General features: G+C 33.5%; 7 protein-coding genes across 7 annotated transcripts; 3 read left to right on the top strand and 4 right to left on the bottom strand.

Moving 5' to 3' along the window:
- Positions 1-1,421: 1,421 nt before the first annotated feature.
- FPOAC1_006093 (uncharacterized protein) lies at positions 1,422-3,533 on the bottom strand (the record flags this gene model as incomplete). Its single annotated transcript, XM_044850589.1, has 6 exons — positions 1,422-2,409; positions 2,467-2,568; positions 2,621-2,875; positions 2,930-3,041; positions 3,092-3,354; positions 3,418-3,533. The coding sequence occupies 6 exons, from the start codon at positions 3,531-3,533 to the stop codon at positions 1,422-1,424; spliced, it is 1,836 nt and encodes a 611-aa protein (XP_044709301.1).
- Positions 3,534-4,142: 609 nt separating this feature from the next.
- Positions 4,143-4,499, top strand: FPOAC1_006094 (uncharacterized protein; the record flags this gene model as incomplete). The annotated part of the gene is made up of 1 exon (XM_044850590.1): positions 4,143-4,499. The coding sequence occupies one exon, from the start codon at positions 4,143-4,145 to the stop codon at positions 4,497-4,499; it is 357 nt and encodes a 118-aa protein (XP_044709302.1).
- A 1,069-nt stretch (positions 4,500-5,568) lies between these two features.
- FPOAC1_006095 (uncharacterized protein) lies at positions 5,569-6,300 on the bottom strand (the record flags this gene model as incomplete). The annotated part of the gene is made up of 1 exon (XM_044850591.1): positions 5,569-6,300. One exon carries the CDS (start codon positions 6,298-6,300, stop codon positions 5,569-5,571), a length of 732 nt encoding a protein of 243 aa, XP_044709303.1.
- A 3,104-nt stretch (positions 6,301-9,404) lies between these two features.
- Positions 9,405-10,180, bottom strand: FPOAC1_006096 (uncharacterized protein; the record flags this gene model as incomplete). The annotated part of the gene is made up of 2 exons (XM_044850592.1): positions 9,405-9,660; positions 9,714-10,180. The coding sequence occupies 2 exons, from the start codon at positions 10,178-10,180 to the stop codon at positions 9,405-9,407; spliced, it is 723 nt and encodes a 240-aa protein (XP_044709304.1).
- A 183-nt stretch (positions 10,181-10,363) lies between these two features.
- Positions 10,364-10,882, bottom strand: FPOAC1_006097 (uncharacterized protein; the record flags this gene model as incomplete). Its single annotated transcript, XM_044850593.1, has 1 exon — positions 10,364-10,882. The coding sequence occupies one exon, from the start codon at positions 10,880-10,882 to the stop codon at positions 10,364-10,366; it is 519 nt and encodes a 172-aa protein (XP_044709305.1).
- Positions 10,883-11,991: 1,109 nt separating this feature from the next.
- Positions 11,992-13,822, top strand: FPOAC1_006098 (uncharacterized protein; the record flags this gene model as incomplete). The annotated part of the gene is made up of 6 exons (XM_044850594.1): positions 11,992-12,132; positions 12,203-12,556; positions 12,612-12,993; positions 13,050-13,318; positions 13,372-13,641; positions 13,703-13,822. The coding sequence occupies 6 exons, from the start codon at positions 11,992-11,994 to the stop codon at positions 13,820-13,822; spliced, it is 1,536 nt and encodes a 511-aa protein (XP_044709306.1).
- Positions 13,823-15,548: 1,726 nt separating this feature from the next.
- FPOAC1_006099 (uncharacterized protein) lies at positions 15,549-15,908 on the top strand (the record flags this gene model as incomplete). Its single annotated transcript, XM_044850595.1, has 1 exon — positions 15,549-15,908. The coding sequence occupies one exon, from the start codon at positions 15,549-15,551 to the stop codon at positions 15,906-15,908; it is 360 nt and encodes a 119-aa protein (XP_044709307.1).
- Between the last annotated feature and the right edge of the window lie 11,163 nt (positions 15,909-27,071).

Genomic DNA, 27,071 nt, shown 5'->3' on the forward strand with positions numbered 1-27,071 from the left:
GTATATAATATTATTATAATTTTAATAGAGCTTTTATTCTTTAATATAGAGTTAACTTTATTAAACCTTATTAAAAAGTATAGCCTTATAGCCTTATAATATTATTTTATTACTAAAGTTTACTATTCTTAAGTATCTTATTTCTTTATAAAATGATTAAAATCTTAGTCATGCATTATATAGACACAAAATAACTCAATTGTGATTTGGTAAGGACGAAGAAAGTATCCTGTAGATCAGTGTAACTACAGAAATTGTGTCTGTCTCACTATAGCGCGTACAAGCCTCCCAATACATCCAATCATGTTCAATCTAGCTACCTTACGGTACCGTGCATAATGCAGTAACACGTATCGATCTTCCTTTGTAGGCCACTGGCATAGTTTGTACTCCCTCAGTCTGTCGGCAGATCGATTCATCGAGTCCCGAAGAGTGATTTGGACATGGTATAGCGAGAATCAAGCGGTAAGTGGCTTTTTACAAGTCAAATATTGTATGCATTTGAGAGAAGAGAAATCGTCTGTCTTCTGCCATTGGTTGGCATGCTTTATCAACCCTGGTTACCAAGTCACCAACATAAGTCCAGTTAATACCGGTCTACACATTATTTTGCCTCTCGCGTCTGTCCCTCCCAGGTACCTTGGTTGGAACAGAAAGCAATCTTGTGCGTTGTGATACTTCTCCGCGTATTCCCGCTGTGGGTATGACCGTGGTAGAGAAACTCCCGTGGTCAAGAAGATCATCATTAACTGGGGTTTACCCAAAGCCCCGTCTAACATGCCCTATTCCAATCAGTTTTGCAGCCAAATAGAACCCCACCACCACCACCACCACCGGCAACTTTCCTAATGAGTCAGTCCCCTCGGTCGACGTACATGCAAGTAACAAGATCATTCCTACAATGCGAGCATCCGTAAACAACTTTCCTCGATACTCAGGGGGAATAGGAGGTTGACTCTTTAACTGACTAGGTAAGATATGTCATCTGGCGTCACAAAACCATTGATTGATGGATTTGATATAGTAGAGAGGATGACGAGAAGGCCAAAGAGGATGACGTAGCGACAGTTGTTGCATTGGATAGATACCTACTACTAAGACTAAACAAGAATAAGAACATTCTAGAGCAAGACAGCAATACTTGTTTAGTATAGCGATCTGGACTATCGTGAACTCTTTTTTATCGCGTTAGCCACGTCTTGATACATCGTATTTCATGAGCTGCGTCTGACCGCGGCTTTAACATCAATGGATAGAAGGCCCCCTCAAAGCCCCATTTGGTACACAAATCAACTTCAAATCTGATTTTCCGAATATGTTTCATCATGAAATAGCTTAGCCACGCACTTCTAGCGATATATCCCATCAGCCTTGGGCGCACTTCGCCATCCGGCGGTATATCTTGCATTTTTCTCCTACACTTATGCCCAAGAGAAGTGTTCGGAATGTAAGTAAGCTCCCACGGAATCTGAATTCCTGAGGATGTTCAAGTTTAAAAATGCAACAGTATTTCGAACATCATTCTGCATAGTGTCTGGACCGCAAACATATACGCCAAGCGAGTCGGTAGATGTCATCTCATTTGCCACCTCTTTCACAGCTCCTGGTAAGTCAGGTCGACCAAGGAGTTCGTCGAATAGTACCGGAATCTCGGTCCCCTTTTCCGTCCCTGATAATTTTGGTCTGGAAACTGAGCTCCTATTCAATGGGAGGATTGATTCAGGTAAGGCTCCACTGGTATGATAGAGTTGCACATGCAATCCCGGGACCATTTTGTCTGTGTACTTGAGCAACGTTCCAGTCACAACTTGTCGATACCAACCGCAGGTCTCGATATCTCGACATGCTAGTATCACACGAAGTGATGAAAACGGGCATCTGTCCTTTTGATCTCCTCTGAGGTCTGCTTCGCCCTCAGATGTGTGGGCTGCGACATAAAGTTCGATAAAAGGCAAAGTCCATCCAGCTCCCGAGCCTCCTGCGATGACAACAAGACGGTTATTGTTTGGGAATGCCTTTTTATCGATACCCCCATATGGTCCATCCACCAGCACTGTGACTTGAGCTCCTGGGTTTTGTAACGCGTGCTCATACAACTTTGCTGTAAAACCTCTATGTCTCTTAAGATAAAAGACAAGGAACGACTGATCGGCGGGAGACGTGGATGGCAAAGAGCAAATCGTAAATGGATGCGATGACAAGGCTTCTACAAGCCCAAAACCAGTAAAGCGTAAGAAGCAGTGTTGTCCTATTTCCCAAGTGAAGTTTGCTGGGATAGTGACACGGACGAAACCATTGTCCTCTACTTTGACATGAGCCTTTGTTTGAACACCGTACTCAAAGCAGGTTCTTAGCCAGGGATAGACATAGCAGGGTACATATACTGCGGCAGTGCCTATGAAGTAGTGCCTATAGAGCAAGCGTCAGTGTGTGCTTAACAAAGTTGGACATGAATCGCAGCTTTACCAGGATGTTAGAGTATAGTCACAGTGCCAAAAGAAGGTAAGCATAAATATAACGGCAGAAAAGAAGTGTGTTGCCTTGAAGAATTCGTATCCTAACAGTTTTCTGGTTTCTATGTGAGCTAGTAATCATAGATAAGATATCCTGATACACTTACCGGATGGCACTATGAGATGCAAACGTAAGCCAGGCTTGGAAGATCAAAGCGACGATACCTGTCCAATAAAACAAAAGGCTCATCTTGAAATGCATCTGCATATCGTGAAATCTGATGTGATAAATAATAAACGGGAACGTGTGCAAGAGCGCAAGTATAAAAAAGGCGTAAGCTATCCATCGATGGAATACTTGGAGCCTCTCGTGGGAGACGCCTGTCAGTAAGGTAATCCAGTTTGTTTTGGTGGCAGTAGCGCTATTGCTAGTCAGTAATGCTTGAAGATGTTATAATAGGTATTGAAAGACTGACAATACAAATGGCATGCATCCCAAAGCCAACCACCCGGATCTTGTTCCTAATGGTGGTGAGCCGCCAAAGTCTAACGAAGGCCAATAGTACGGCTGAGGGATCAAGTCCATGCCTATCACAGATTAATTCTTGTTCACCTTTCTGAATATTCAACTCACTCACAAAAAAAGAAAATTGTTCCAACCAATCCCAGTAACAGCACTCCAATGGGAGCTGAGTTAAATCCAAGTGATGTAACATGGAACCCACGATACGAAAGATATCTGATGATGGCGATTAACATTCGCCAGGGTCCTGGCCCGCGGAATGTCGGAAAAGCAAGGCCAATAACGTAGTAGGATATGAAGTGGCCGATTGTGAAGAGTCCAATGCCACTCATAAAGAAGGCCACTGTAGGCAAAGCGTAGACATGATCGGCGATGTACCTTTTTTGTGTTAGATGGGACTTTAGGAGATGACCTTATTCAATCTGCAAATTTTCGGCTTACCAGAAATGCCATCTCTTCATATACCAGACACATTGCGCTTCTGTGAAGCCATCACAAGTAAATGCACGGCTCCCAGTCAATTGAACTGGGGGCGTGAGCCAAGCCGCTGACTCCATATATGAGGAAAGACTACCACTGATGATGATAAACTTGAAAAACGAATGCTCGAGGCAATACCAATGAAAGACTGTTGGGGAAGGATGCTTGTGTGTCAAAGTCTTGACAATACAGATGGTTGATACAAATAACCGTCCTCGAGCTTAATATTTGTGATTCGATGATTCCAGAAAAGGGAACAATGACACAGAGAAGTTCATGAATAAATAAATAAAAGTAGCAAATGGCAATGAATCGATTGCGTTCCCAACTAGATGCAAAGCAATGTAGGTATGTTTGCCCCTTGGCCAATTAAGCAACTGTCTTTACAGCCTAACAAGAATCTTGTGCCGAGTTCCGTAAGAATTAATTCTGATAGGTCGAAGTATCAATATATCATCAATCGAGCTGGAGCATGTTTCCACTCCATCATCGCATAAACGGCACTTGAGTAAGTTTGAGCAAGTTTGTCTACGACGATAAGACTATTCCTTATCGGCTTACACGACAATATAAACTTGGATAAGTAGTGGTCAGTTTTTACCTCTGATATGAGCAAGTCACTATAAAAATCGGTTTCAAGTTCAATGGAAATGGACATGACTACTTCGACAGGCAGATCAATGCCCATGTCAACTCCCAGTGCCAGCACTATGAATATGAATATGGGTATGGAGCAAATGAATATGTCTTTCTTTACTTCTACCACGACACTACTATGGACAAAGTCCTTCGCCCCCACGACCACGGGACAATATGCAGGTCTTTGCATTTTCCTTATTGCCCTGACCACCATTTTCCGAATGCTGCTTGCTATACGCGTCAACTTTCACAGCATCAAACATGGTCTTAGGCAGAGGCGTACCAAAGGTCTGCTGGCGGAGTGCCCAGCCATTGAGATTGGTCAGCGCCCATGGACAGCGAATGAAGCTGTAATGCTGGGAGTGATAGATGTTGTGATCGCAGCCATCAGCTATTTATTGTGAGTTTTCTTACCTCATACTGGATCACTAAGTAAAGAGATTGACTAGTATTCTGCCAACCTAGGATGCTTGCTGTCATGACAATGAATGTTGGCTATTTCCTCGCCGTACTATCTGGCGTGTTTCTCGGAAGTGTTATCTGTAGTCGATTTTCGGCAAATTCTAGTTTACATTAACAGAACGAGAGGTGCTCTTCTCGTCTATAGAGCCAGGTTTTCTCTAATAAAATTGTACATGATCACCTATTTAGAATCTATCGATAAAAGCTCATGAACTTCGAGAATCTCCTGTCTTTTATTTTTATTTTTTTTGGTATACGATCGCAAGATTGCTTTCGCCCTTTTCAGTTTTATCAAAGGTTATTCACAATACTTTATCTGTCCGCGCAGATTGAAGAATTGTGTACGGTTTCTCTCAAGACAAGGTTTCCAAGAATCTCCTGTCGACAATGATTACGGAATACACATAAGTTCTTTGTTGCTTTATAGGCATACCTTGGGCACTGGCAGGCGTACATGTGAGGAGATTAAGTTATCCAAGAGAGACAATTGTGTCAAAGTAGTATAAGTAGCTTGACGATGGGTGTGGGGACAAGCTTTTGGGGTGGTGAGTATTTCGCTGTTCCTGGTGTTCCAGGCACCTCCAGTCTATAACGGGTTTCCCAACATCACATAAGCTCTCAAAGATAGGTGAGATGTGAATAAGATTGCAAGACAAAATCACTGTCGTTATCATATTTGCATGGACCAATACGTTTTCTTTGGCGCGAACAGCCCTGCACTGTGGCTAAGACGCCGTGGTAGGAAGCTCATCAACATCAAGTAGCATCGATCTTTGGAATTCAAGAAGAAATTGTTTATATAAGAATTGCGTATGTATGCATAAATTTGTACGGTCATATAAGAGTAGATAGATACATGAATCACACAGCTCTGCTGCGTGTAAAAATTTGAACCGACTAGCGGTAGCCGAATAATATCAGAACGAAGAGCTGCCCATTGCCCCCCGCTCCTTGGCCCCAAACTCAGTCTGGAGACTAGAAACCACTTGTCTGAATCATCGTGAAAACATTTTAGATTCTCTGGACAGCAGGGCCGGGGATCTGGTAAGAGCTGAACTGTCCGTAGAGGTTGAAGAGAATGCCAGGGTCGGAGGCGGAGTAGAACTTGGTGAAGTCGCCGCCACCGCTGAGAGCCTGAGAGCCGCTACCAGTGACCTTGAGGTTGATGCACTGGGGGTAGGCTTGGGCACCGTTCTGCTGGCCAGCAGAGTGAAGTCCAATGATCTCGTGTCGGAGAACGTAGTTACCAGCCTTGAGGTTTCGGGGCACAGTGAACTTCCAGGCGAAACCATCACGAATAAGCTCGTCGGATGCCCAGTTGCCAGGGTTGCTACCAGAGATGTAGCCCTTCTCAGCGACCTTGGTCCATCGAAGGCTTCCCTTGTTGATGCTGGCAAAGTCTCCGCTGACGGGAGCGAGGTACTCGGTAACGGGGCCGTGGTGAGACTCGGGCCAGGTGTCCCACTTCAGGGTGACAACATCACCAGCAGCGACGGTGACAGCGTTGCTGACGGGTCGAGCGCTCTTGTGGCAGATGATATCGGCAGAGCCAAAAGAAGCGGGCTCAACAAAGCCGTTGTCCTGGTTTCCAGCAGCCCAGCCGACAGCGTTGGAGGGAGCACCGTGGGGAATGCCACCAGTGTACTCCTGGCCACCAGCGATAACCTTGGCAACGTGGCCGTGAGCGTTGACCGAGCTGGCGAGAAGAGCCACGGCGGCGAGGGAGAGAGTGTTGCAGTGCATGTTGATGGTGTAGAGACTGAAGAAGGACTTGTTGGGCAAGATTGTTTGTTTGAAGAGACAATGAGAGACTTGTTTGAGAGGCTGTGATAGAATCGACTTGAGGAGGCTGATCAACGGTTTATATATTTGAATCCACTCAACCCGACGAATCCTTCAGTTCATCAAGATGAGTCTACACATAAAACGAGTTATCCCGTTTTGTCGACGGAGCCAAAAATGGACCTAGACTAATTCGTGGCATGCACAAAGGAGATGTAACGTCCGCGATTACCAAACTAAGCCATGATCGTCATCGCCAACAACGAAAAAAGCGATATTAAAGGAGGGCTTCCCTACGTAGCAGCCAAGCAAACTCAAGTGGTCACTGGCATGAATTTGGTTTACTCATAGGCCAACCATAACCCGGCAATGGTCGGCCATCGGACAGAGAAGCCGGCAGTCGATTCGCTGTGGACATGTTTCAGAAAGAGTTACTGACCAAGGCAATTCGGAATGAGAACCCGTTTTTCCCGCCATGTAAGCCAGTCATAGCTTGGCGAGATCCGCTCTGAAACGAGAATGGCGACAGCGTCTAACTACAGGTTTATAGTTTATCAAGGTCTCTTTGTTGGGCATGTCATTCGTGGAAATAAAGAGATTAATTAACTTGCATCTGTTGAATCGCAAGGGACGTCCCGCATGCAAGTGTCCTATCGCTGTGGATCATATGTGGTCCTAAAAACTTTGTTTTCCGAGACGTTGGTTAAGCATGAATTGTGATGCAGGATTTGGAATCACTCCGAGAACTTGGGATGAACAGAACAGCATTTGCGGCGCAGATTTCTGCAAGTCAGATGACAAAAGCACTCAGGAAGAAGCACATACGGAGCTTCTTGTGCGTTTATCCCAGGGTTGTGGTGAGACAAGAGACACGAGATAGAGATAGAGTAGCCGCCACATGCACATGCACATGAGACAATCGAGGAAACGATCGAGAATTCATGGATGAGGGATCCAGATATGATCGAGTCATGATCCAATGGCAGTGGAGAAGGAAGAGATGCTCCAGCCAACTTGGGATAAATTTTCCCGTATCCCTGTTTCAATTTTGTCAGTTTGCCGGCCCGATGTTTCCACGCATGAAGTTTAATTAACAGGAGGCAAGCAGCCAAGGCATTCGATTTTTCTTTTTAATTGTTGTTGTTGTTTCTCTCATTGGGGAAGACGGGACGAGATGGCATGTTTGAAACAAGACAACCCACTGAGATTATCGATATTTTGCAATGACTAGAAGGGATTCTGTCGGTAGTTCATTAGAGTTTTTCTTTCCCTCCGGGCTGATCTATGGGTTGTGGTCTGTTTTTAGCTCTATCGATCATCCTTGTAGTTTTCGATCTCGTGTGGTAACACATGGGTGCATTCAGTGAGCACCAATATAATCCATCTTCAGAGCCCAAGTAAGCACATACGACCAAAGGTAGTGGAAAATACGGGATCCCGTCCGCTCTCCCATAGTCAAGCCACTAACCGGTGGATTAGTAGTTGGGTCGGTGACGACCAGCGAATCCCCGCTGTTGTATGTTTTTACTTTTTGCCATTTTCGCTAGAAATGAGGGAATCTCCAGACCCTCTATTTTTGGCTTGGCTGACCAATTGAAAAGAGCACGTGCTCTGATAGATCGGTAGATCTCCTTCCGACACCAAATTTGACAGCAATCAATCGTCGGATGTAACGCTATGTTGGGTCAAGCAAAAGTCTTACCCTACATGTATGTATACTGCCAACTTTTACTGGAAGGCTGTCCATGGCTAAACAATCATCACGGTCACTGCGAGTTATCTAGATATTGGTACTGATCTTATTAGAAAAGAATGTTTCTTTTCCGGTTTCGTTATCTTAGTTTTACTGTGTCGTAGTGGCAAGGTTTATCCACTATGCGTTCAACCGATTTTTTACGATGGGAATCCTACTTACCCATCCAAAAAACACCGTGTCGTTATTCGACGAATCAATTGGCGATAGTACGAAATGAGTGTAGCAACCTTGAAACCGGCTTAATAATCCACTATGTAATATGATGAGTATGAAAAAAACTAGCGTAACGTTATGGCAATGGCATGGTTGTATTACATCGAGCAAACTTGGCGACGTTGGCGTTAATATCAACACGTGTACAGAGTTCGGAGTATGGAACGCATATCCACAAACTCCACTGACGACTGTCAAGTAATTTCGGCCATTACATTCCGGCACTCAGTATTTGACAGGCATCTAGATAAGTGGAATGTTTCGATGCCGCATCAACGGCACTACGTATGACAATTTGGTGGCGAACTTAACAAACTGTCAACGTAGTCTCATAGAGCAATCAGGCCATTCGTGGTGATTCATGCACAGATATTTAACTGCTAAGTAATTGGTGATAGTCGCTGAAGTACCTCTTCTTCACGGCCTAGGCAAGCCCAAGCAAGCAATGAAAAGATTGAGCCCAAACAAGTGCGCGTTCGCGTCACCTAGAGGCAGTGTAATACTAGGGACACAGTGGGTCAAACCATGTGCAAGCACAGAGGGAATCACCCAAGATCTAAAAATAGGAATAATCAATGTTGGTCTCTTTAGAGACCTTTCAGAGATTAAACTGAAAAGAACAGATACTACACTTGATCTAAGCCAAAAGGCAAAGAGAGCTAAGGAGAAAAGGAAAGAAGAAAGCGTAGCTTGGACAGGCTATGAATGACTTTTATAGAGGAAACCCAGGCGGTGAGAAATAGCCGATGGCAGAATAACAAGCGGCAAAACAGTGTGACGCGGTGATGAAATTCGGTGGTTGGGAAGCATTTCGCTAAAGAACAAGCGACGCATCATTGACCAACAAAAGTCAAGAGGTGGATTGGATCCGTTTACGCCTCATTTCCGTAGGGTCAGATATGGATATACGGATGTAGAGGTAGTTAATGCACTAGGCATTCTTCGAATGCGCCTGTACGCGAAGTGTTCGTGTCTGGCACTACGATATCCCCATGTAAGAAGCAAAGCACACTTTACGCGTCATTTCTCCACCGAGCCACGAGGTTAGGTCATGCCACGACTATTGATATAGGAGTGCTTCACCTAAAATACGTCGCTAGCTAGTTACCTTGGCCATGATTGGCCGTTCTTGATCCAGAATATTCGTCGCAGGGTCTTCACAAGCGGCGATATCGCCTGAAGCAGTCTCGAAGTTATCTTCAGCATATTTCTCGGCGTCAAATCCATGTATCCAATCCTCTCGCGGAAACCCAATGCTGCTAGGATCCTTCTTGGCTTTCTCCCAGTCAGTCTTGTGCCAGAGATCTCTGGTAGATTCGCCAGTCTTTTGAACCGCTCTGACGCGCTCGTATCTAGATGTTGTATTAGTAGGATACGCATATTGGTACACGATGCAATTGCAAACCTCAAATTTTGATGAGCATTGAGTGCTCCTGGAACATTCCCTTTACCAGCGCGCTTTAGGCAGACAGCAATCGTAACGCCATCCTCCATAGCTTGCGTCGCACCTTGAGCGCTAGTCGGAAGGAATGGATGAGCAGCATCTCCGAGTAACACGATACGCCCTTTCTGGCTGATCCATGTCGGTAACGGGTCACGATATACGAGCTTCCAATCCACGACTGAAGGTGTCTTCTCGACAATTGCTCGGCAAGTAGGGTCCCAGTCCTTGAGAAGGTCCAGGACTTCTTCGATCTTACCGGGAAATGACCACGACTCATCAATGTCATGGTCATCTTTATGTGTCAGAACCCAGCAGCAGTCTTTTCCACCCTTGAGGGTTGAAAACAAGAAGTGGACATCTTGACCAATCCAGCCGTTAAAGGTATCGCCGTTCTCGCAGAACTCCTTTGTTCGAGCATCTTGTATCATGTCTTTGTTTGAGAACCTGGAGACCCTGATCAGCTGTCTTGCTATCTTTTGTTTAACATCGATCACATACCAAGCTCTCCAAATAGCGTACCCACTGCTCTTGGGCTTATCAACATAGCCCAGAACGAGTTCCCTCGCTTTGGACCTAACGCCATCAGCACCAATCACGACATCACCAAGAATCTAAGCCAATTTTAGCTGAGTAGACCTATGAAGCTGGGAGATGAAAACCTTTTCTCCGCTCTTCAAAATGATACCAGCATTTGTCTCATTCTCAAAATACTCGGATACTCGCTGGCCAAGGTGAATGGGAATGCCAAGCTCATCGCGTGCATAGTTGAAGATTATCTCATGAAGCTCGCCTCTATGGCCATTCAAAACTGGAGCCTCAGGATTCGGCGGTGGTCGCTTCTGGTGGTAGACAACCTCACCAGTGTCCCATTTGTGAATTCGGAAGCCGTAGTCCTGTATGTTGATGCACAACGGACGCAGTCTGGCTACGACTTTGCCGTCGGACCATCGGTGAAAGATCCTACCGGCGTTTCCGCCAAAGGATATGATGTCACCAAGAACTTTGAGCTCAGGGAAGGACTCATAGATCTCGACATCGTGGCCTTGCCGATGACATTCGATGGCGGCTGTCAATCCGCCGAATCCAGCACCAACAATGATGACTTTGATACCTGACTTGCTCGCCGACATGATCTAGATGAAAATATGCGGATATGGGTTGCAACTACGTGAGCAACTTCGTACGTAGCTTAAGTCATGTTCAATATAAGTCGGATGCCATTATCCTTGCCAGGTAAGCCGAGGTTTGTATATCCGGACTGTTCCCCGCACACGTCGGATCAGATCTGCATTGGCAACCAGAATCCTTCAATGGACCAACAAACCCAATTGGTCATGCTATTGTAATAAACTCTAGATAATACCGGCATTGAAGTTTGGTTCCTACAACAGAAGCAGCCAATGAGTGTTGCTAGGCATGGTTCTAATCGTGCATTAGGACGTTTTGTTGGAAGCGAGCTTTGACTGAAGGATATCCCATGACCTTGCAATCGCTAGTTTCTCCATGGGCCATATATCAGTATATGGTGTCTCATCTTCAGCTGCCAGAAAGCAATATAGCTTGGCGTCTGAGATCTTCTGCAAGATGAATCATGGAATGGGCAACCCCCGCAGTCTTGGCTGTCATGTAATTGCTTTGTCAGTCCTTGTCGGTGACAATGCGCCGATGGAAATGACCGCGGCAAGTAGGTCGGCAATTGAGGTTGTATCAAAGATCCTGTTCATCACTTGGCAAGGTGCTGATTGGCGAATAGCAGGTTGACACTGCATGCAACAAGGCCAGCCATGTCGCGGAATTGAGATGAAGATGGGGTGGAAGAAATGCTTGAGACAGAGTCTAGACCCCCCTTGAGGCTTGTCTGTCGCGTGAAGAAACCTCATGGTTTTTCTTTGATTAGAAGGCTGATTGACGAGTTACCGTATTCTCCCAAAGCACTGAGTGATGGTCGACTGGACTACCCTTCGCCAAGTAACACGACCAGCAAGCAAGCACATCGGATATGTTTATCCCAACAAAGTCTCGGTTATGCACCCCGCACCCCGCATATCGGTTAGGGATGAAAGCGCCCGCCTGTAGTCTCGCTAGTAAGAGATCTGCATATTACGACGAATCTAGTATAGTGCAAACCTCTTCTCGAGGTTGAGGTTCAGATATGAAAGCAAGGGTAGATGCAGGTCTTTCGAACCCGATTTCAAGCTGACAAGCTCCCTCTCAACACCTCAGCATACACTTGGGAGCAATGACTGCTGCAGAAACAGACACCATTCGCGCCCATTGGCGATGCTTCGTCGCCTGTGGAATCATCGTCCTGTCTCCCTTCCAGTATGGCCTCGACTTTGGTCTTATCGGAGGACTACAAGCCATGCCTGGGTTTCTCCAGGTGAGCCTCAAAGAGACATACCGTACAGGAATCGATCCGTGATATACTGACACAGACCTCCACTGTACAGGTCTACGGCTACCAAGACCCAAAAACCGCAATCGGGTGGAACATCTCGACCACTAGACAACAGCTCATCTCTTCGTTGATGACATTGGGTGCTTTTATAAGCTCCAGTCTTGCTGGGTTTGTGGCGGCGAAACTTGGCCGGAAGACGTGTCTTTGGCTTGCCTGTATACTTTGTGCTGTTTCGAATGTCATCATGATGGCTACGACTGACATTGGCCCGCTATATCTTGGCAGACTACTCATCGGTTTGGCAAATGGGTACTTCATGACCTTTTCGCAACTCTACATCCAGGAGACCAGCCCCGCCAAGTACAGAGGATTATTCTTGACTGCATTTCATTTATGCACAACCTTTGTAAGTCTTAAAAGCACTCGCTGACAGGCTTGGTGGGCTAAATTCTGTTATAAAGGGCACACTCGTAGGTACGATCATCGATTGGACAACTGCCAAGCGCCCAGATCGATCTGCATATCTTATTCCTCTTGGAATGATTTACATTGTTCCTGTCGTCATATCCATTTCCCTCTGGTTCATCCCTGAGTCTCCACGATGGCTTATTCTACAAGGGCGTTACGATGATGGTCTCAAGTCGCTGGGTTGGTTGAGGCCCAAAGGAGCAGATGTGGAAGCGGAGCTGGCTGAGATTCGCCAAGCCATTGACGCAGAGAAGGCCATGGCCAGCGGCGTCGGAGTACTGGACATGTCCAAAAGCCCCATCGACAGAAGACGCACCATGATATCAGTATGCGCAGTTCTTCTACAAGCTGCCTCGGGCTCCATGTTTATTATTGGTGAGTAGTGAGTGACCTGTACTTGCTCTGATATGCTTCTGATCAGATTACGACAGCCTTCAAGGCCTACTTCTTCGCCATGGCAAAGGTAGAAGACCCTTTTGCAATGAGCAACGTCCTTAGCACGGCAGGTATGACTGCGACTATCATCAATGCCTTCATCGTAGTTCGGTATGGACGACGTCGCGTCCTCTTGCTTGGCGGTCTTACTATAGCTGGCTTCTTTCAGCTCATATTTGCGGTTGTTTATGACAGAAACCCAGGCCAGATTGTTACTGGCAAGGTACTTGTTGCACTTTCGTGCTTGTATATGGTGGCATATAATGTAAGTGATCTTGAACCAACAGGAACGACCGGAATACTGATCGTTGATAAAAGGGCATGATTGCTCCTTACTCATGGCTCGTTGCTGGAGAAATTCCGTCACAGCGCCTTCGAAGTTACACCTTTGGCCTTGCGGCAGCCGCCGGGTTTCTTGGAGCTTGGCTCATCACCTTTACAGCACCATATTTCATTAACCCAAGCGCACTAAACTGGGGTCCCCGATATGGATATATCTGGTTTCCTTCGTGCATGGTTTGCGTTGTTTGGGTGTACTTTTTCCTACCAGAAGTCAAGGGTCGTACTCTTGAGGAGATAGATGCCATGGTATGTTATAAACATGCATTACGCCTTGTCTGTGGGTTGACTGACCGTCTTCGTCTCATAGTTCAATGAAAGACTGCCAGCAAGAAGGTTCCGGACCTATCATGTACCACAGAATGTTGCTGGGGAAAATGTGGGAAAGTCAAGCATTGAGTTAAGAGTAGTTGAGTCAGAGAGGGTCTAGGAAGAGTTGAAATCTATGGAACATCCGCCATTGCGGAGGTCAAATTGCAAACATTATTCATATATACTTCTGACTTGCTACACTACTTTGATACTAGGGAGGCTCGCACCAAACATCTGTGTTGTTTAAATTTATTGGTTAATTAATCTGCAGAGATCAATAAGGAAATAATATACGACTACGCGCGCAGTTCGGTTTCAGTACCATCCCTTGCAGTCGCACTCACGCTCCTCAGTACGAGTTAGCCGTACCATAACCTGTCCAGACCCAAGACAATCTGTACATGGGCATAGTTGTCCGCCATTATAACGACTAGAGGACTCTTCACAATGAACGGTATGTTCAGACCCATTGCAGTGGGCCCGCCGGTTCATACATTCCTCGAGTTCGATGTACGGTACCTCAACCCGGTACGTTCCTCTGCCTCGGCAATACTCACAGTTGGGGTCAAATCTCTCTTTTGACCCCTGCCTATTTCCCTGGGAGCCAGCATATAAGGGATTGGACATGTCGAGTTAAGAATAATGAAATATTGGTCGAGCTTGAGTTGTTCTTTATTTAGCAGCAGGAAGACTTTGTTCTTTAATGCGTAGATATCATCATCGATAATTTGGACTTTAAATAGATCAGAGCGCGTGTTATTCACGGGTCATCATTCTATACAAATTTTTTCGAAGTCGAAATCGAATCGCTGTCAAGAACATATCTACATGTCCAGTTTCACACATCAGATTTACAGACTTAACCCCGAAGATAACGTGGAAATTTCAGCTCCAGTCCGATTTCAAGGAAAGGTAGAAGTTTGCCGAATCACCACTTGATACAATTACGAGAAAGCAATCAGGTCGTCATAATGAATCAAGTATATTCTACCTCATATACCTCTCATCCTTGCCCCTGACAATTGAAAAAGGATTGACCACACATTCACAAGGAAAAGCCCCTTGTTAGACTTTGGTAACTGACGTGACCGAAAATTATGAAATGGATCCAAACAAGTTTGTGATTCATTATAAGCTACCTCGATTGCTATTGAAAGATGACCAATTCACGAAAACAGGACAAGTGTTTACAAGTCAACAATACAATATAAAGATAGAACAAAATTCGAGTTCCACTCTGAACGAAACGTTGAAATAGAATTAAGTCCATGCCGAGCACCCGGACTCGTATATCTTGATCCTTTGGAATCTGTCGCATCTCATTTGTTCCTTACATCTTGGCATTCTGACTCGTGCTCTCGGCTGTGTCCCAACTCAAACTAGTTGATGAGCGGCTCAAATCTGACAGATGATGACCCAAAATACGAATAGCACTAGCTAAGTCGGATTCATCATTGGTCGGTAGGTTTGTGAGTTGCATCGTATTCGAATATGATCGACATGCATGCGTTGATATAGCCCAGACGCAATTCCTGTAACTGGGGTAGCTTATTTACACTATAGCAATGCGTCAGAATCGGGTCAACAAGTGCTGACCATCGATAACTGTGACGTTGGAAATTTCCCAGATTGGTAGAATGGACCGCAGGCCTCAATAATCTAAAAATAACCGAATCCTCCCTGAAGTTGGTCTGGGTTCAGATCATAAGAATTTATAAAAGACCCTGACACTTCTTCCTAAGGAGACAAGCCGCTCCTCGTAAACATAAATTCAATTTCGCAAACACACAGACTTATTAAACGCTAAAAATATCATGTATTTCACCAGCCTTTTCACCACTGCCATGTTCACTCTTGCTGCTACCGCAGCTGCAGCTCCTGTCCCAGACACCTACTTCGCAAAAGCCAGTGTCTTCGCGATCAATAAAGTAGAAAACGCCTACAAATCAGTCGAGGTCCCCTTGGGAAAGGTGACACACATGGACTATCAACTTACCAGCCTCGAGCTCCGCGGTGTTGGGTTCCTTCTCCCCGATGGCCAGAACGTTGATCCTCAAGACATCACATGCCAGATGTACAAGGACGAGTTTGGTACTCAGCCCGGAAGTGCTGCTTTCAACATGGAGACGCCCGCACATGTCAGCCTCTTGAACCCTGTTGAGTTTGGATGGGTACTGTGCTATGTCAACGTTAACGGAGCCTGAGATCTTGGGGAGAGAGTTCGGGTACCCTTGGGCTGAACAATGGGATAGGTGATAGGCAAACACATTGGTCAATGTTGCTTTAGCTTTGTTATGTTATTTTACTGGGAAGATGTATAGGATTCGCTCATTACAATGAAATCAACATAGTCGCTATGGGTTAGTTGGGAGTTACATTGCTAAATGCTAGATAGTATTCTGTTCTCAAAATATTGGTTTAACAGTCACTCAAGCGCTTTTGGCGCAACTGGTATCGCTATTCTCATAACAGGCATAAACCAAATCGGCTAGCAGCAGTGATGCCGTCGTTGTTTCACGCATGAAAAGCACGCCAGCCTTGTTGTTCAAGAGGTCCTTCTTCAAACTAACATAGAGTAAATCCCTCGGTATCTTTCACTGTAGTGAATTGTAGTAGTTACTTCATGTACAATGTGTTGATGAACAAAACCCCTCGGTCTTGTGCAAAGGGCCGGCTGGCTTTGTGTATGTTTTACGCATTCTCTGTGCCATTGATTAGGAATAAGGATCAGTATTAAAGAAGACCGCTGATGCTTTGAGCTGCAATCCTCTGAATACAATTGTAAATCGACTGTCTTTAAGCTTGCATTAAAGTTATGCAAGCCACATCATGGCACAACTAACAGCCCAATACCCCTGTATTACCCCTGTCACAATTTCATGGTAGCTTCTCCCTTAGCTTTGTCTCTCGCATAATCTCCGTTAGTAGACGGAGGCCTGGCTAATCAGCCTCAGCCGCTCGAAAACATTCCCAATCCTCAAACTACTCAAGGCGCATCTTGGCTACAAGTTGAGACCTTTGGAAGATCAGCAATTGTTACTGGAGAACGATAGCTATGAATCGACGGCGCTCTGTTTCATCTTAGCAATGAGGGTAAGCGGCAACGTTCTTTAGAGGACCGTTTCATAATCCAATATACAAAGTCAGCCACAATCATTTTCCCTTTCTCGACTCACCGTATGGTAAGCAAAACAATCCAGATCCGTTCGATAAGGCAGACTCCATCATCTCAAGAAGCGTTTATATCCGTCCTGGGTCAGTTAGCCTGATGCTGCAAGGGTTAAAAACTTAATTAGAAATTATTTCTATAGATATTTAAAAATAATATACTTAAAAATATTACTTTTCTTTATATTAAAGTCTTCTTTAAGAAAAATAAAGTCTATTATATTAAGTATATTTATAACTATAAAAAATATTTTCTTATAATATAAAAATATCTATTTAAGTTAAACTTTATCTTTTTATAGTCTTTTTCTCTTTATTATAATTAATTAATAGATTTAAATAAAAAGATTATTAACTTATAAATTTATAAAATAATTACTTTATATAATTACTATCTATATAGTTAATAAAGACTTTATTAAAAAATTATTAAATAAATTAAAAAGATTTTTCTTTATTATAATACTTATTATAAAATATATACTATTTTTAAATAGTCTTAAGACTAAGAAATAAGTATTAAAATATATATTTATATTATATATTTTTCTTAATTAATTAATAATAAATTATACTTTTATAATAAAATAAACTATATCTTTATATAATATTATAATATTAAATAATAATATTATAATTAATAAGTATATTAATATATAATTTATCTTTTTTTATTAAAATTTAATAATAATAATAATAAATAATCTTAAAAATTATATATTATATTAAATTCTTAAATTATAATAAGACTTAGGGATAGCTAGGTAAATTCTTAAAGGTAAGACTTATATTAATATAAGATTAAAGCTTATCTCTTTCTTTAAAAGATTATAAGATTTTTAAATAAATCTCTTTAAAGTAAGTTTTAATATATAGCTAAGAACCCTTTAAAGATTATAAATTTAAACCTTATTATAATTATATCTTTTCTCTATAATTAATAATCTTAATAATTAAAAGAAATATTTAAATTATTTTATTAATTAATTAATAATATTAACTAGCTATTAAATATACCTTTTTAATTTAATAATAAGCTTAATTATAATAGAATCCTATAAAAGTAAATAAATAAAAATATATACCCTTTTTAATTATAATAAATCTCCTTTAAAAGGCCTTTTTTTTAAGTTTCTTTATTTTCTTATTATATTTAATTCTTTAGTTTTTCTTTTATATTTATAATAGCTTATTAATCTTTTTTAAATACTTTTTATTTTCTTTTATATATTTCCTTAATATTCTTATAATACCTTTATAGTATAAAAAGAATATTATTACTTATAAGTATATTATTAATATATAGTTTTAATATATTATTATTTTTACTTTAGGTAATATTTTTTATATATATTATTTTTATTTTATAAAAAATACCTTAATTAAAGCTATAAAGAAACCTTATAATTAAAAACTTATTAAAGACTTCTTATTTTTATATAAATTCTTTTTTTTTATATTTTTATATTATAATTATTATATTAATAAAAAATATATATATAAACTATAAGTAATTTAATATAGTTTTTTATATAGTTTAAGGATTAATTTAATAAGGATAATATATATTCTCTTTTAATTAAAAATATTATTAACTTTTTCCTTTTAAATAAATATATTTATTATTTTTATATTATAATAAATAATATAAACCTAGATTTTAATTTAATTTAATATTTACTTTTTATTAATATTTATTAAAAATTAATAAAAATTATTTTAAATCTTTAAAAGGCTTTTAATATTTATCTCTTTATTTATACTTAAGAGTATTAATTAAATTCTATTTATAATAAATATATTAATTATATTAATTACTATATATATATTTTAAGCTATTATTAACTTTTTACTATTTAAAATAAACTTTACCTTATTAACTTTATAAATATACTTTCTCTAGGGGTCTTTAAATCTATTTTATTAATAATTTACTATAATATAAAGCTATTATTTAAAATTAATATAATTTTCTTTATTTAAAGCTATTTAACTTTATATACTTTATTTAATTAATAGCCTTTAAAGGCTATTTAAATAGTTTAGCTATTATTTTAAATAAAGATATTTAAATTAATAATAATAATTAAATTATTTAAACTCTAAAGGAAATTCTTATCTAGGTTTTTAATACTTTTTATAGTATTTAAAGGATTATTTAAATTATTATCTTTAATAATTAAGTCTAATTTAATAGTTTTTATTTTATATTTTTAATTTTTTAAGCTTTTTTTATACTTTAATATTAATATTATTTATTTTTAAAGTACTCTTTAGTATACTTTATTTAGGTTATAAAGTTATTTATAAATAACTTTTTACTTTTTTTTAAAGTTTATATTTATTTTATTTTATTTTTTCTTATAATATTTTTAAAAGCTCTTAATAATCTTTAAAGTATATATTATATTACTTTTATTTACTTATTAATTATATTTATATAGTTAATCTTTCTATTTAATTAGAAAATAAATAATCTCTTTAATGTTTTTCTATATAAATATACTTTTAATTTCTTATTTATTTTTATTTTCTTTTAAGTTTAATATTAAGAATATATTTTCCTTATTTTTAGCTTATTTTTACTAAGATTTAAGGAGATTAATATAGAATATATTATAGATTTTATTATACTTTTTAAGTAATATAAATTAATATATTTATTTTTTTATTTTCTTAAGAATTTAAAATAATTTAATAAAATAAAATATTAGCTTTTTTTTCTTTTCTTTAAACTTAATATTTTTAATAAATAGCCTAATTAGTTATCTCTTTTTAAATAATATTTTTATATATTTTCTATTATAATATTTATTTTAAGCCTTAATAATATTTTATTATTAAATCTTTATTTTTTCTTATAAGTCTTAAAGCTTATTTAATTTAAGGTTTACCTTTAGTATTTCTTTTTCTATAGTTAAGTTTTTCTAATAAATATAAAAGTTAATATTATACTTAAAAAGTATAAAGAATAAAAATACTTTTATTATAATACTTTTTATATTATTATAAGTAAACTTAACTATATATAGTAAGGCTATTTAATTTATTTAATTCTTAGCTATAAAGTATTAAAAATAGTATTTAAATATTTAGTTTATATATTCTATTTACTTATTAATTTAAAAATAAAATATTATTAATAGCCTTTATAATATATATAATTTATAATAAAAGTTTAATTAAAAGGTATTTATAAATATAGCTTTTTAATTAAAAATAATACTATTTAATAAACTATAATATAGCTTAATTTCCTTATAAAATAGAGTTATTAGCTTTAAAGTATTAATTTTTAATAATATAAAGAAAAAAAAAATAATATTTTAAGAATTAGTTTATAATTATAAAGATAATATTAATATATTTATCTTTATATATAATAAAGAGTAATCTAATAATAAAGTCTATTAATAGCTATAATATAAATTAAAAGGGTATTAAGAGTAATTTAAAATAGCTATAAGGCTTATATTTAAAGGTAATTACTTTTTAATATATTTTATATATTTTAATATATTTATAAATATCTTTTTTTATATTTACTTAATATAGCTTTTATTATAATAAATAAAGGGTTTAATTTATTTTAAAGTAATTTATTAAGGGATTATTATAATAAATAGCTAAAAGCTTATTATATAAGGCTATATTCTTAAGTATAAATATTTAATTCTTATACCTTAAGAATCTATTTATACTTATAGTCTATTTAATTAATTTTTAAAAGTAATTTTTCTATAATATAGTAATCTTATATTTATAAGTCTTTTAATTTATTTTCTATAAAAAGATAATAATATTTAATAAAGACTTTAATACTATTAATTAATAAATAAATTTATTAATAAAAAGTAATTAATTATTAAGTATAAGTATTTAAAGTATAGTAACTTTAGTTTATTTATTTTAATATTTTAAATTTAATAGTTTTTTTATACTTTCTCTTAGGGAAATTAATACCTTCTTAGGTATTAATAGATTTATAAGTATTTCTTATTATTAACTCTTAAACTAAGTAATTACTTAGATCTTTATTATTCTAGTTTATAGTATAGGGATTCTATAGTTAAAACTACTTATTAAGACTCTACTTATTATAAGGTATATTATTTATATTTACTTAGATAGTTATTATATAATATATTTATATAATATTTACTAATCCTTAAAAGAAGCCTTTAATTAAGTTTAAAACTTCTTATTAAACTTAGAATAATTATATAAAAAACTAATATTTTAAAATTTTAATAATTTTAATTAACCTTATTATCTTAATTATTATAACTAGATAGATAGCTAATTATTTATTATAGACTATTAAATAGTTTAAATATCTTTATAATATAAATAATTATCTTTAGGTTTATAATTTAAAGTATATAATTATTTAACTATATTACCTCTAGAAATACCCTTTTTTATATTAATAGTTTAATCTTTTAATCTAGCTTTTAATATAGGGTATTAAGTTATTTTTCTTCTTATAAGACCTAGTTAATATAATTTAATTTAATAAGGTATAAAAAGACTAAGACCTAGTAATTAAATTAAATTAATATAATATTAAGCTTATTACTATATATACTATTAACTTTAGTATTTTTAAGCTCTTTCTAGTTAAAGATTAATTAGTATAAATCTTTAGCTTATTCTTTATTACTAGCTAATATAATAGTTAATTTTTCCTTATTATTATATTAATTATTATTTCTATAGGCTAGGGCCCTAAGGCTATTATCTATAGGGTTAAAGCCTACTTAGTAGAATATATTTATATAGACTATTAATAATTAGCTATTATTATATAAGTAATTAATTAGAATAACTTATATATTATATTAGCTTTAAATATTAGTATTAATAATTTCCTTATTTTTATTATTATATTATAAGAGAAAAAGAATTTTTTACTATCTATTTAAAGCTTATATTTTTATATAAAGTTTAGATTTATATTAAGCCTTATAATATTACTACTTTTATTACTATTAATACTATTATATTATTATTAAATTTCTAAGCTTATAGCTTTATTTACTATAAGTTATATATTTTAATAGTATAGGGATTAATTTTTAATTCTAGGGTTATTCTTTTTTATATTTAGGCTTTCTTAAAGGTCTATTAATAAGATTTATTTTTCTTATATAATATTTAATAATAAAGTTATATAAAGTAAAATATAAATATTATTTAACTTATTTTCTATTTAACTATAAGTTCTTTATAAACCTTTATAAATTATAGTAATTACTTAAGACCTTTATTTAATATAAAGCCTTTTTAAAATAGTATTATTAATATTTAAAAGATTTTATAATAATAAATAGCTTATAGTTTAAAGTATTATAATTAAGTTTTATAGCTTTAAATTTATATAATTAAAATATAATAAGGTATTAATTATTATTTTTATTAAATTAAAATAAAATCCTAATTATTATAAAACTTAAAGTATTTATTTTTATATAAATTTTCTTCTTAAGGTTAAAGTAATATAATAAAAGGGCTTTTTAAAATATATTAACTAAGGATTAAAATACTTTTTTTTTCTTTTTATTAAAAGTTATATTTTTTAATTTTTTACTATTTTTATTCTTTTTTATTAAGACTATAAAGAGACTAATAATATTTAAATATCTATAAATAAAATATTAATAGAAATTATAAAATCCTAAGAATATTTATATTTTATAAAAAATCTTTAGTTTTTTCTAATTATAAATAGTCTTTATTTATAAAAGATTTATTAAAATGCCTTTAGTAAATAATATAAACCCTAGGTATTTTACTTTAAATTAATAGAAATTATATTTACTAGGTTTAATATAAAGCTTTACTTTTTTTATTTTCTTAAGTATAAATTAAATATATTTAATATATTCTTTTTAAATCTTTAAGAAGATAAATATATTATTTAAATATATAATATAGATAGTATTAACTAGGCTTAAGAAGGCTTAATATATATAGTATTAAAATATAATTAAGGTATTAATTAGCTTAAATAATATAACTATATATTTAAAATAGCTATAATAAGTATAAAATACTATTTTCTATTTATTTTTTTTTATAATTTTAATTTTATAGTAAATATTTTTAATATTAATTTTAAAAAAATACTTTATTTTTTAAATCTTATTAAAGATTTTTATTATTAAAGGTAAAGAATATTAATTCTTTATTAATACTCTATTAAGCCCTTTATAGTCTATATAGAGATATAAAGTATTATCTTTCTTAAGTATAAATAGAATTAAGGCTTTAATAAGGCTTTATAAGAGATAGATATATTTTATAATTAAATTATTATTAAAATATTAATATAATTTATTTAATTCTATTTAAAATAATAAATAAATAGGTCTATATAGAGATAATTTTCCTAGATTAAGTTTAATATTATAATTAGTAGGTTTATAATTTAATATTATAGCTACTTTTTTTAATAAAAAGATATTAATAAAGTCTTAAAGCTTTTTTAATACTTTAAGGCTAGCTTAAAGTTTATCTTTTTTATTATAAAGAATAATTATTACTTTTTTAATATTAATAATAATAAAGACTTTTACTTTATTTTAATATTCTTATTTAAATTATTATAGCTTAAAGATCTTTACTTTTTACTATTTATATTTAAATTACTATTTATTTAAAAAGTAATTTATAATAATATTAAGATCTTTTAAAATACTTTTTCTTAATAAAAAAGATTTTTTAATAAAGTTTAAGTCTTTTTTAATCTTAATATATATATAGGTAATTTTTTTAACCTTCTTATTATAGTCTTTTAATATAATTAATATAAGCTAGGTATATTTTATTTATAATAATATATTATTAATAGTATAAAAAGAGAGCTTATTAATTTTAATAAGTTTAAGCCTTTATAAGATAGTAAACTATTTATTAATTAAATTAGCCTTTATACTTAAATCTAAGATTACCTTTATATTAAGAGTCTTTTAATTATAAATTAAATATAAAGTAATAAAAGCTTTTTTAATTTAAAGTTTTAAAAGTATAATTAATAAATAAATTATTTTATTAATTATTTCCCTTTTTTTTAATAATTTTAAATAAAATAATTATTTTTCTTAAGGTATTAAGAAGTAAAATATTCTTTATTATTATAATTATAATAAATAAGTTATTTTTCTATCTTTAAGTTAATAAAGTTTTTTTATTTTATAAGGTATTAATACTCTATTAATTTAAATACTTAAGGGCTTTAAGTATAATTCCTAGAATTATCTTATAATTAATAAGATTCTTAATTATTTTAGTTTTAATACTTTTTTTAATTTTTATTAAGCTAATTAAATATTAATTCTTTTAATTAGCTTTTATTTTTACTTTTTATAAAGTTCTAGAAATATATAGCTAGTATAATTATTACCTTATAAGTATTTAAAGTCTTAAGGAAATATAAAGAAATATACTCTTAAAGGGATAAAAATAATTTAATATAAAATAATAATACTTATTATCTCTTAAAAGGCTATAAAAAATTCTTCTTAATAAAGTTTAAATATTAATAGAAATCCTAAGGAGATTAATTCTTTTATTACTTTATATATTCTAGCTATTTTATTAATAAGGGTTTATAATTAATAAAGTCTTTAATTAAGGAAAATAATTATTCTTTAAAAGCTTTTTAATTGTTTTTAATATTTTTATAAAAGCTCTTAAGGAGTTTATTAAGATATTAATTTTATTTTATTCTTTTTTCTATATTTATATTATTTAAAGTAATAAAGATCTTTTTATAATCTTTTTAATAATACTTTTTTATACTTATAAAGGCTTAAGCTAAATTACTTAATTATATATCTTTTTTCTAAAAAATAATAAAAAGAGTTAATTAAATAATATTTTAAATATAAATTTCTTTTTTATTATTAAAAGTAAAAGCCTTAAAATTTTAATAAGATTTTAAAGCCTTTTTATAAAGTATTTTCTTTTTAATTAATATAAAAAGTTTTTTTTTTTTTTTTATAATATTATAAATCCTTCTAGCTAGGCTATTTATAATTATATAGCTTAGATTATTAAGAATATATTATTTTATTCCTTTATAAAAAAGCTAAAGGCTAATAAGCTAGCTTTAATTAAATAAAATATACTTTTATATATAAAACTAGATTTATTATATAGATTCTTAAGTATAACTTCCTAGACTATAGAGTTATTTAAGGGGTTCTTATAAATAAATTAATTATAAATTTAAGCTATTTTTAACCTAGGTAGTTACTTAAGAGAAGCTTTAAAATTAGAATTATAATAGGACTTAGGGGTAACTAAGTAAATTCTTAAAGGTAAGACTTATATTAATATAAGACTAAAGCTTATCCCTTTCTTTAAGAGACTATAAGATTTTTAAATAAATCCCCCTAGAGTAGGTCTTAATATATAGCTAAGAACCCCTTAAAGGTTATAAGTTTAAACCCTATTATATTCTTACTATTAATAATTATTTAAGTAAATTATTTTAAATTATATATTATTATAATCTTTATTCTTTTATAAAGAAAATAATATATATTATTTTATACTTAAGGTATATTAATATAAATAAATTATATATTAAAGTTAAAGCTTTACTATATTATTATTATAAAGTGCAGAGTAGGGTTAAGAAATATATTAAGACTTTTACATACTTACTACTATATTAACCTTAAGCCTTATCTATAGGCAAGTACTTACAGTAGGTATTAGTAATTAACTTATTATTAGTAGCTATTTTACTATAAATAGAGTATATTAAAGAGGATTTAATAAGCCTTAATTCTTCTATTTAAAGTAAGTATAATAAATAGTTTTAATTAATTAAGTAATTACTTATATAACTATAAGCTAGGCTAATTATAATATTATATTTACTAATATACCCCTTATTTAAAGATTATAATAATAAGTCTTTAAATACTTTAAAATACTTTAAATAGCTTATTAAAAAGCTTTTTAAAGTAAATAATCTAGCTATAAATATAAATAAAATAAATAGCTATATAAATAGTTAATAATAATAAAGTAATATTTATAATAATACCTTACTTTTAATACTTAAAAAGTAATATCTCTATATCTTTATATATATTCTCTTTTTTTCCTTAAATTATATTATTATAATAATAAGTTAATATTATAAATACCTTTATAATATTTATTAAAGTAGTATTTTAAAGCCTTAGTATTAATCTTATATATAGGCTTATATTTATTCTAATTATATTATTTATATTACTTTAGTAATTAAGCTTACTTATTTATATATATATTTATATTCTAAGATTTTATAATATAATATAAAGTTAACTTTTTAATATAATTAAAGAAATAAGCTAATTATATATATATTACTATAGTTTACTCTATATAAATAAAGTAACTTATAGTAACTATTATTATTACTTAATCTACCTATAAGTTATCCTTTTTACTCTTTTAACTTTATAATAATTAATAAAGAGTATAGCCTTTATTACTTATAAGCTCTATTTATTTACTTTTTAAGCTTATTTTAAAGACTAATTATATAAATAACTCTTTTAATTTCTTTAAATACTCCTTTAAAGTAAAACTCTATTCTCTATAAGCTTAATACTATATATTTTAAGCTTAATATAATAATTAATTTTAAAGATAATTTCTTTTTTTTACTATATATAGCCTTTAGGCTATAAGCCTTTTACTAATTAAATAAATATATTATTTACTATACCTTACTTAAGTTACCTTTAAGGTACTATTTTAAATACTTAAGATAATTTTTTATACTATTATACTATATTTAGCCCTTTAAGGCAATATAAAGCTTATTTTAAGGATAATTATACCTATATTAATATATATATATTTTATTTTACTTAAAGTAAGCTTTAAAGATATTAATATTATACTTTAGTCTTATAGCTTTAATACTATTTACTTAAAGGCTTACCTTTATAATAAATTAGCTTATTAAAAAAAAAAAAAATATTTTCTTCTTAATTAAGACTGCTTATTTTATTAAGATAAGCTTTTTTTATATATTTTTATTATTATCTTTATATTTACTTTTATATATTTTATACTTTTTATATCTTTTTTAAATTAAATTTAATCCTTAGGGTATTAATTTATATACTTTTTAAACTATTTTTAAATTAAATCTTAATCTATAGAGTATTAATCTATACTCTTATAAA

The sequence above is a fragment of the Fusarium poae genome, chromosome 2 (genome assembly GCF_019609905.1).
Source record: "Fusarium poae strain DAOMC 252244 chromosome 2, whole genome shotgun sequence".
NCBI classification, from domain to species: domain Eukaryota; kingdom Fungi; phylum Ascomycota; class Sordariomycetes; order Hypocreales; family Nectriaceae; genus Fusarium; species Fusarium poae.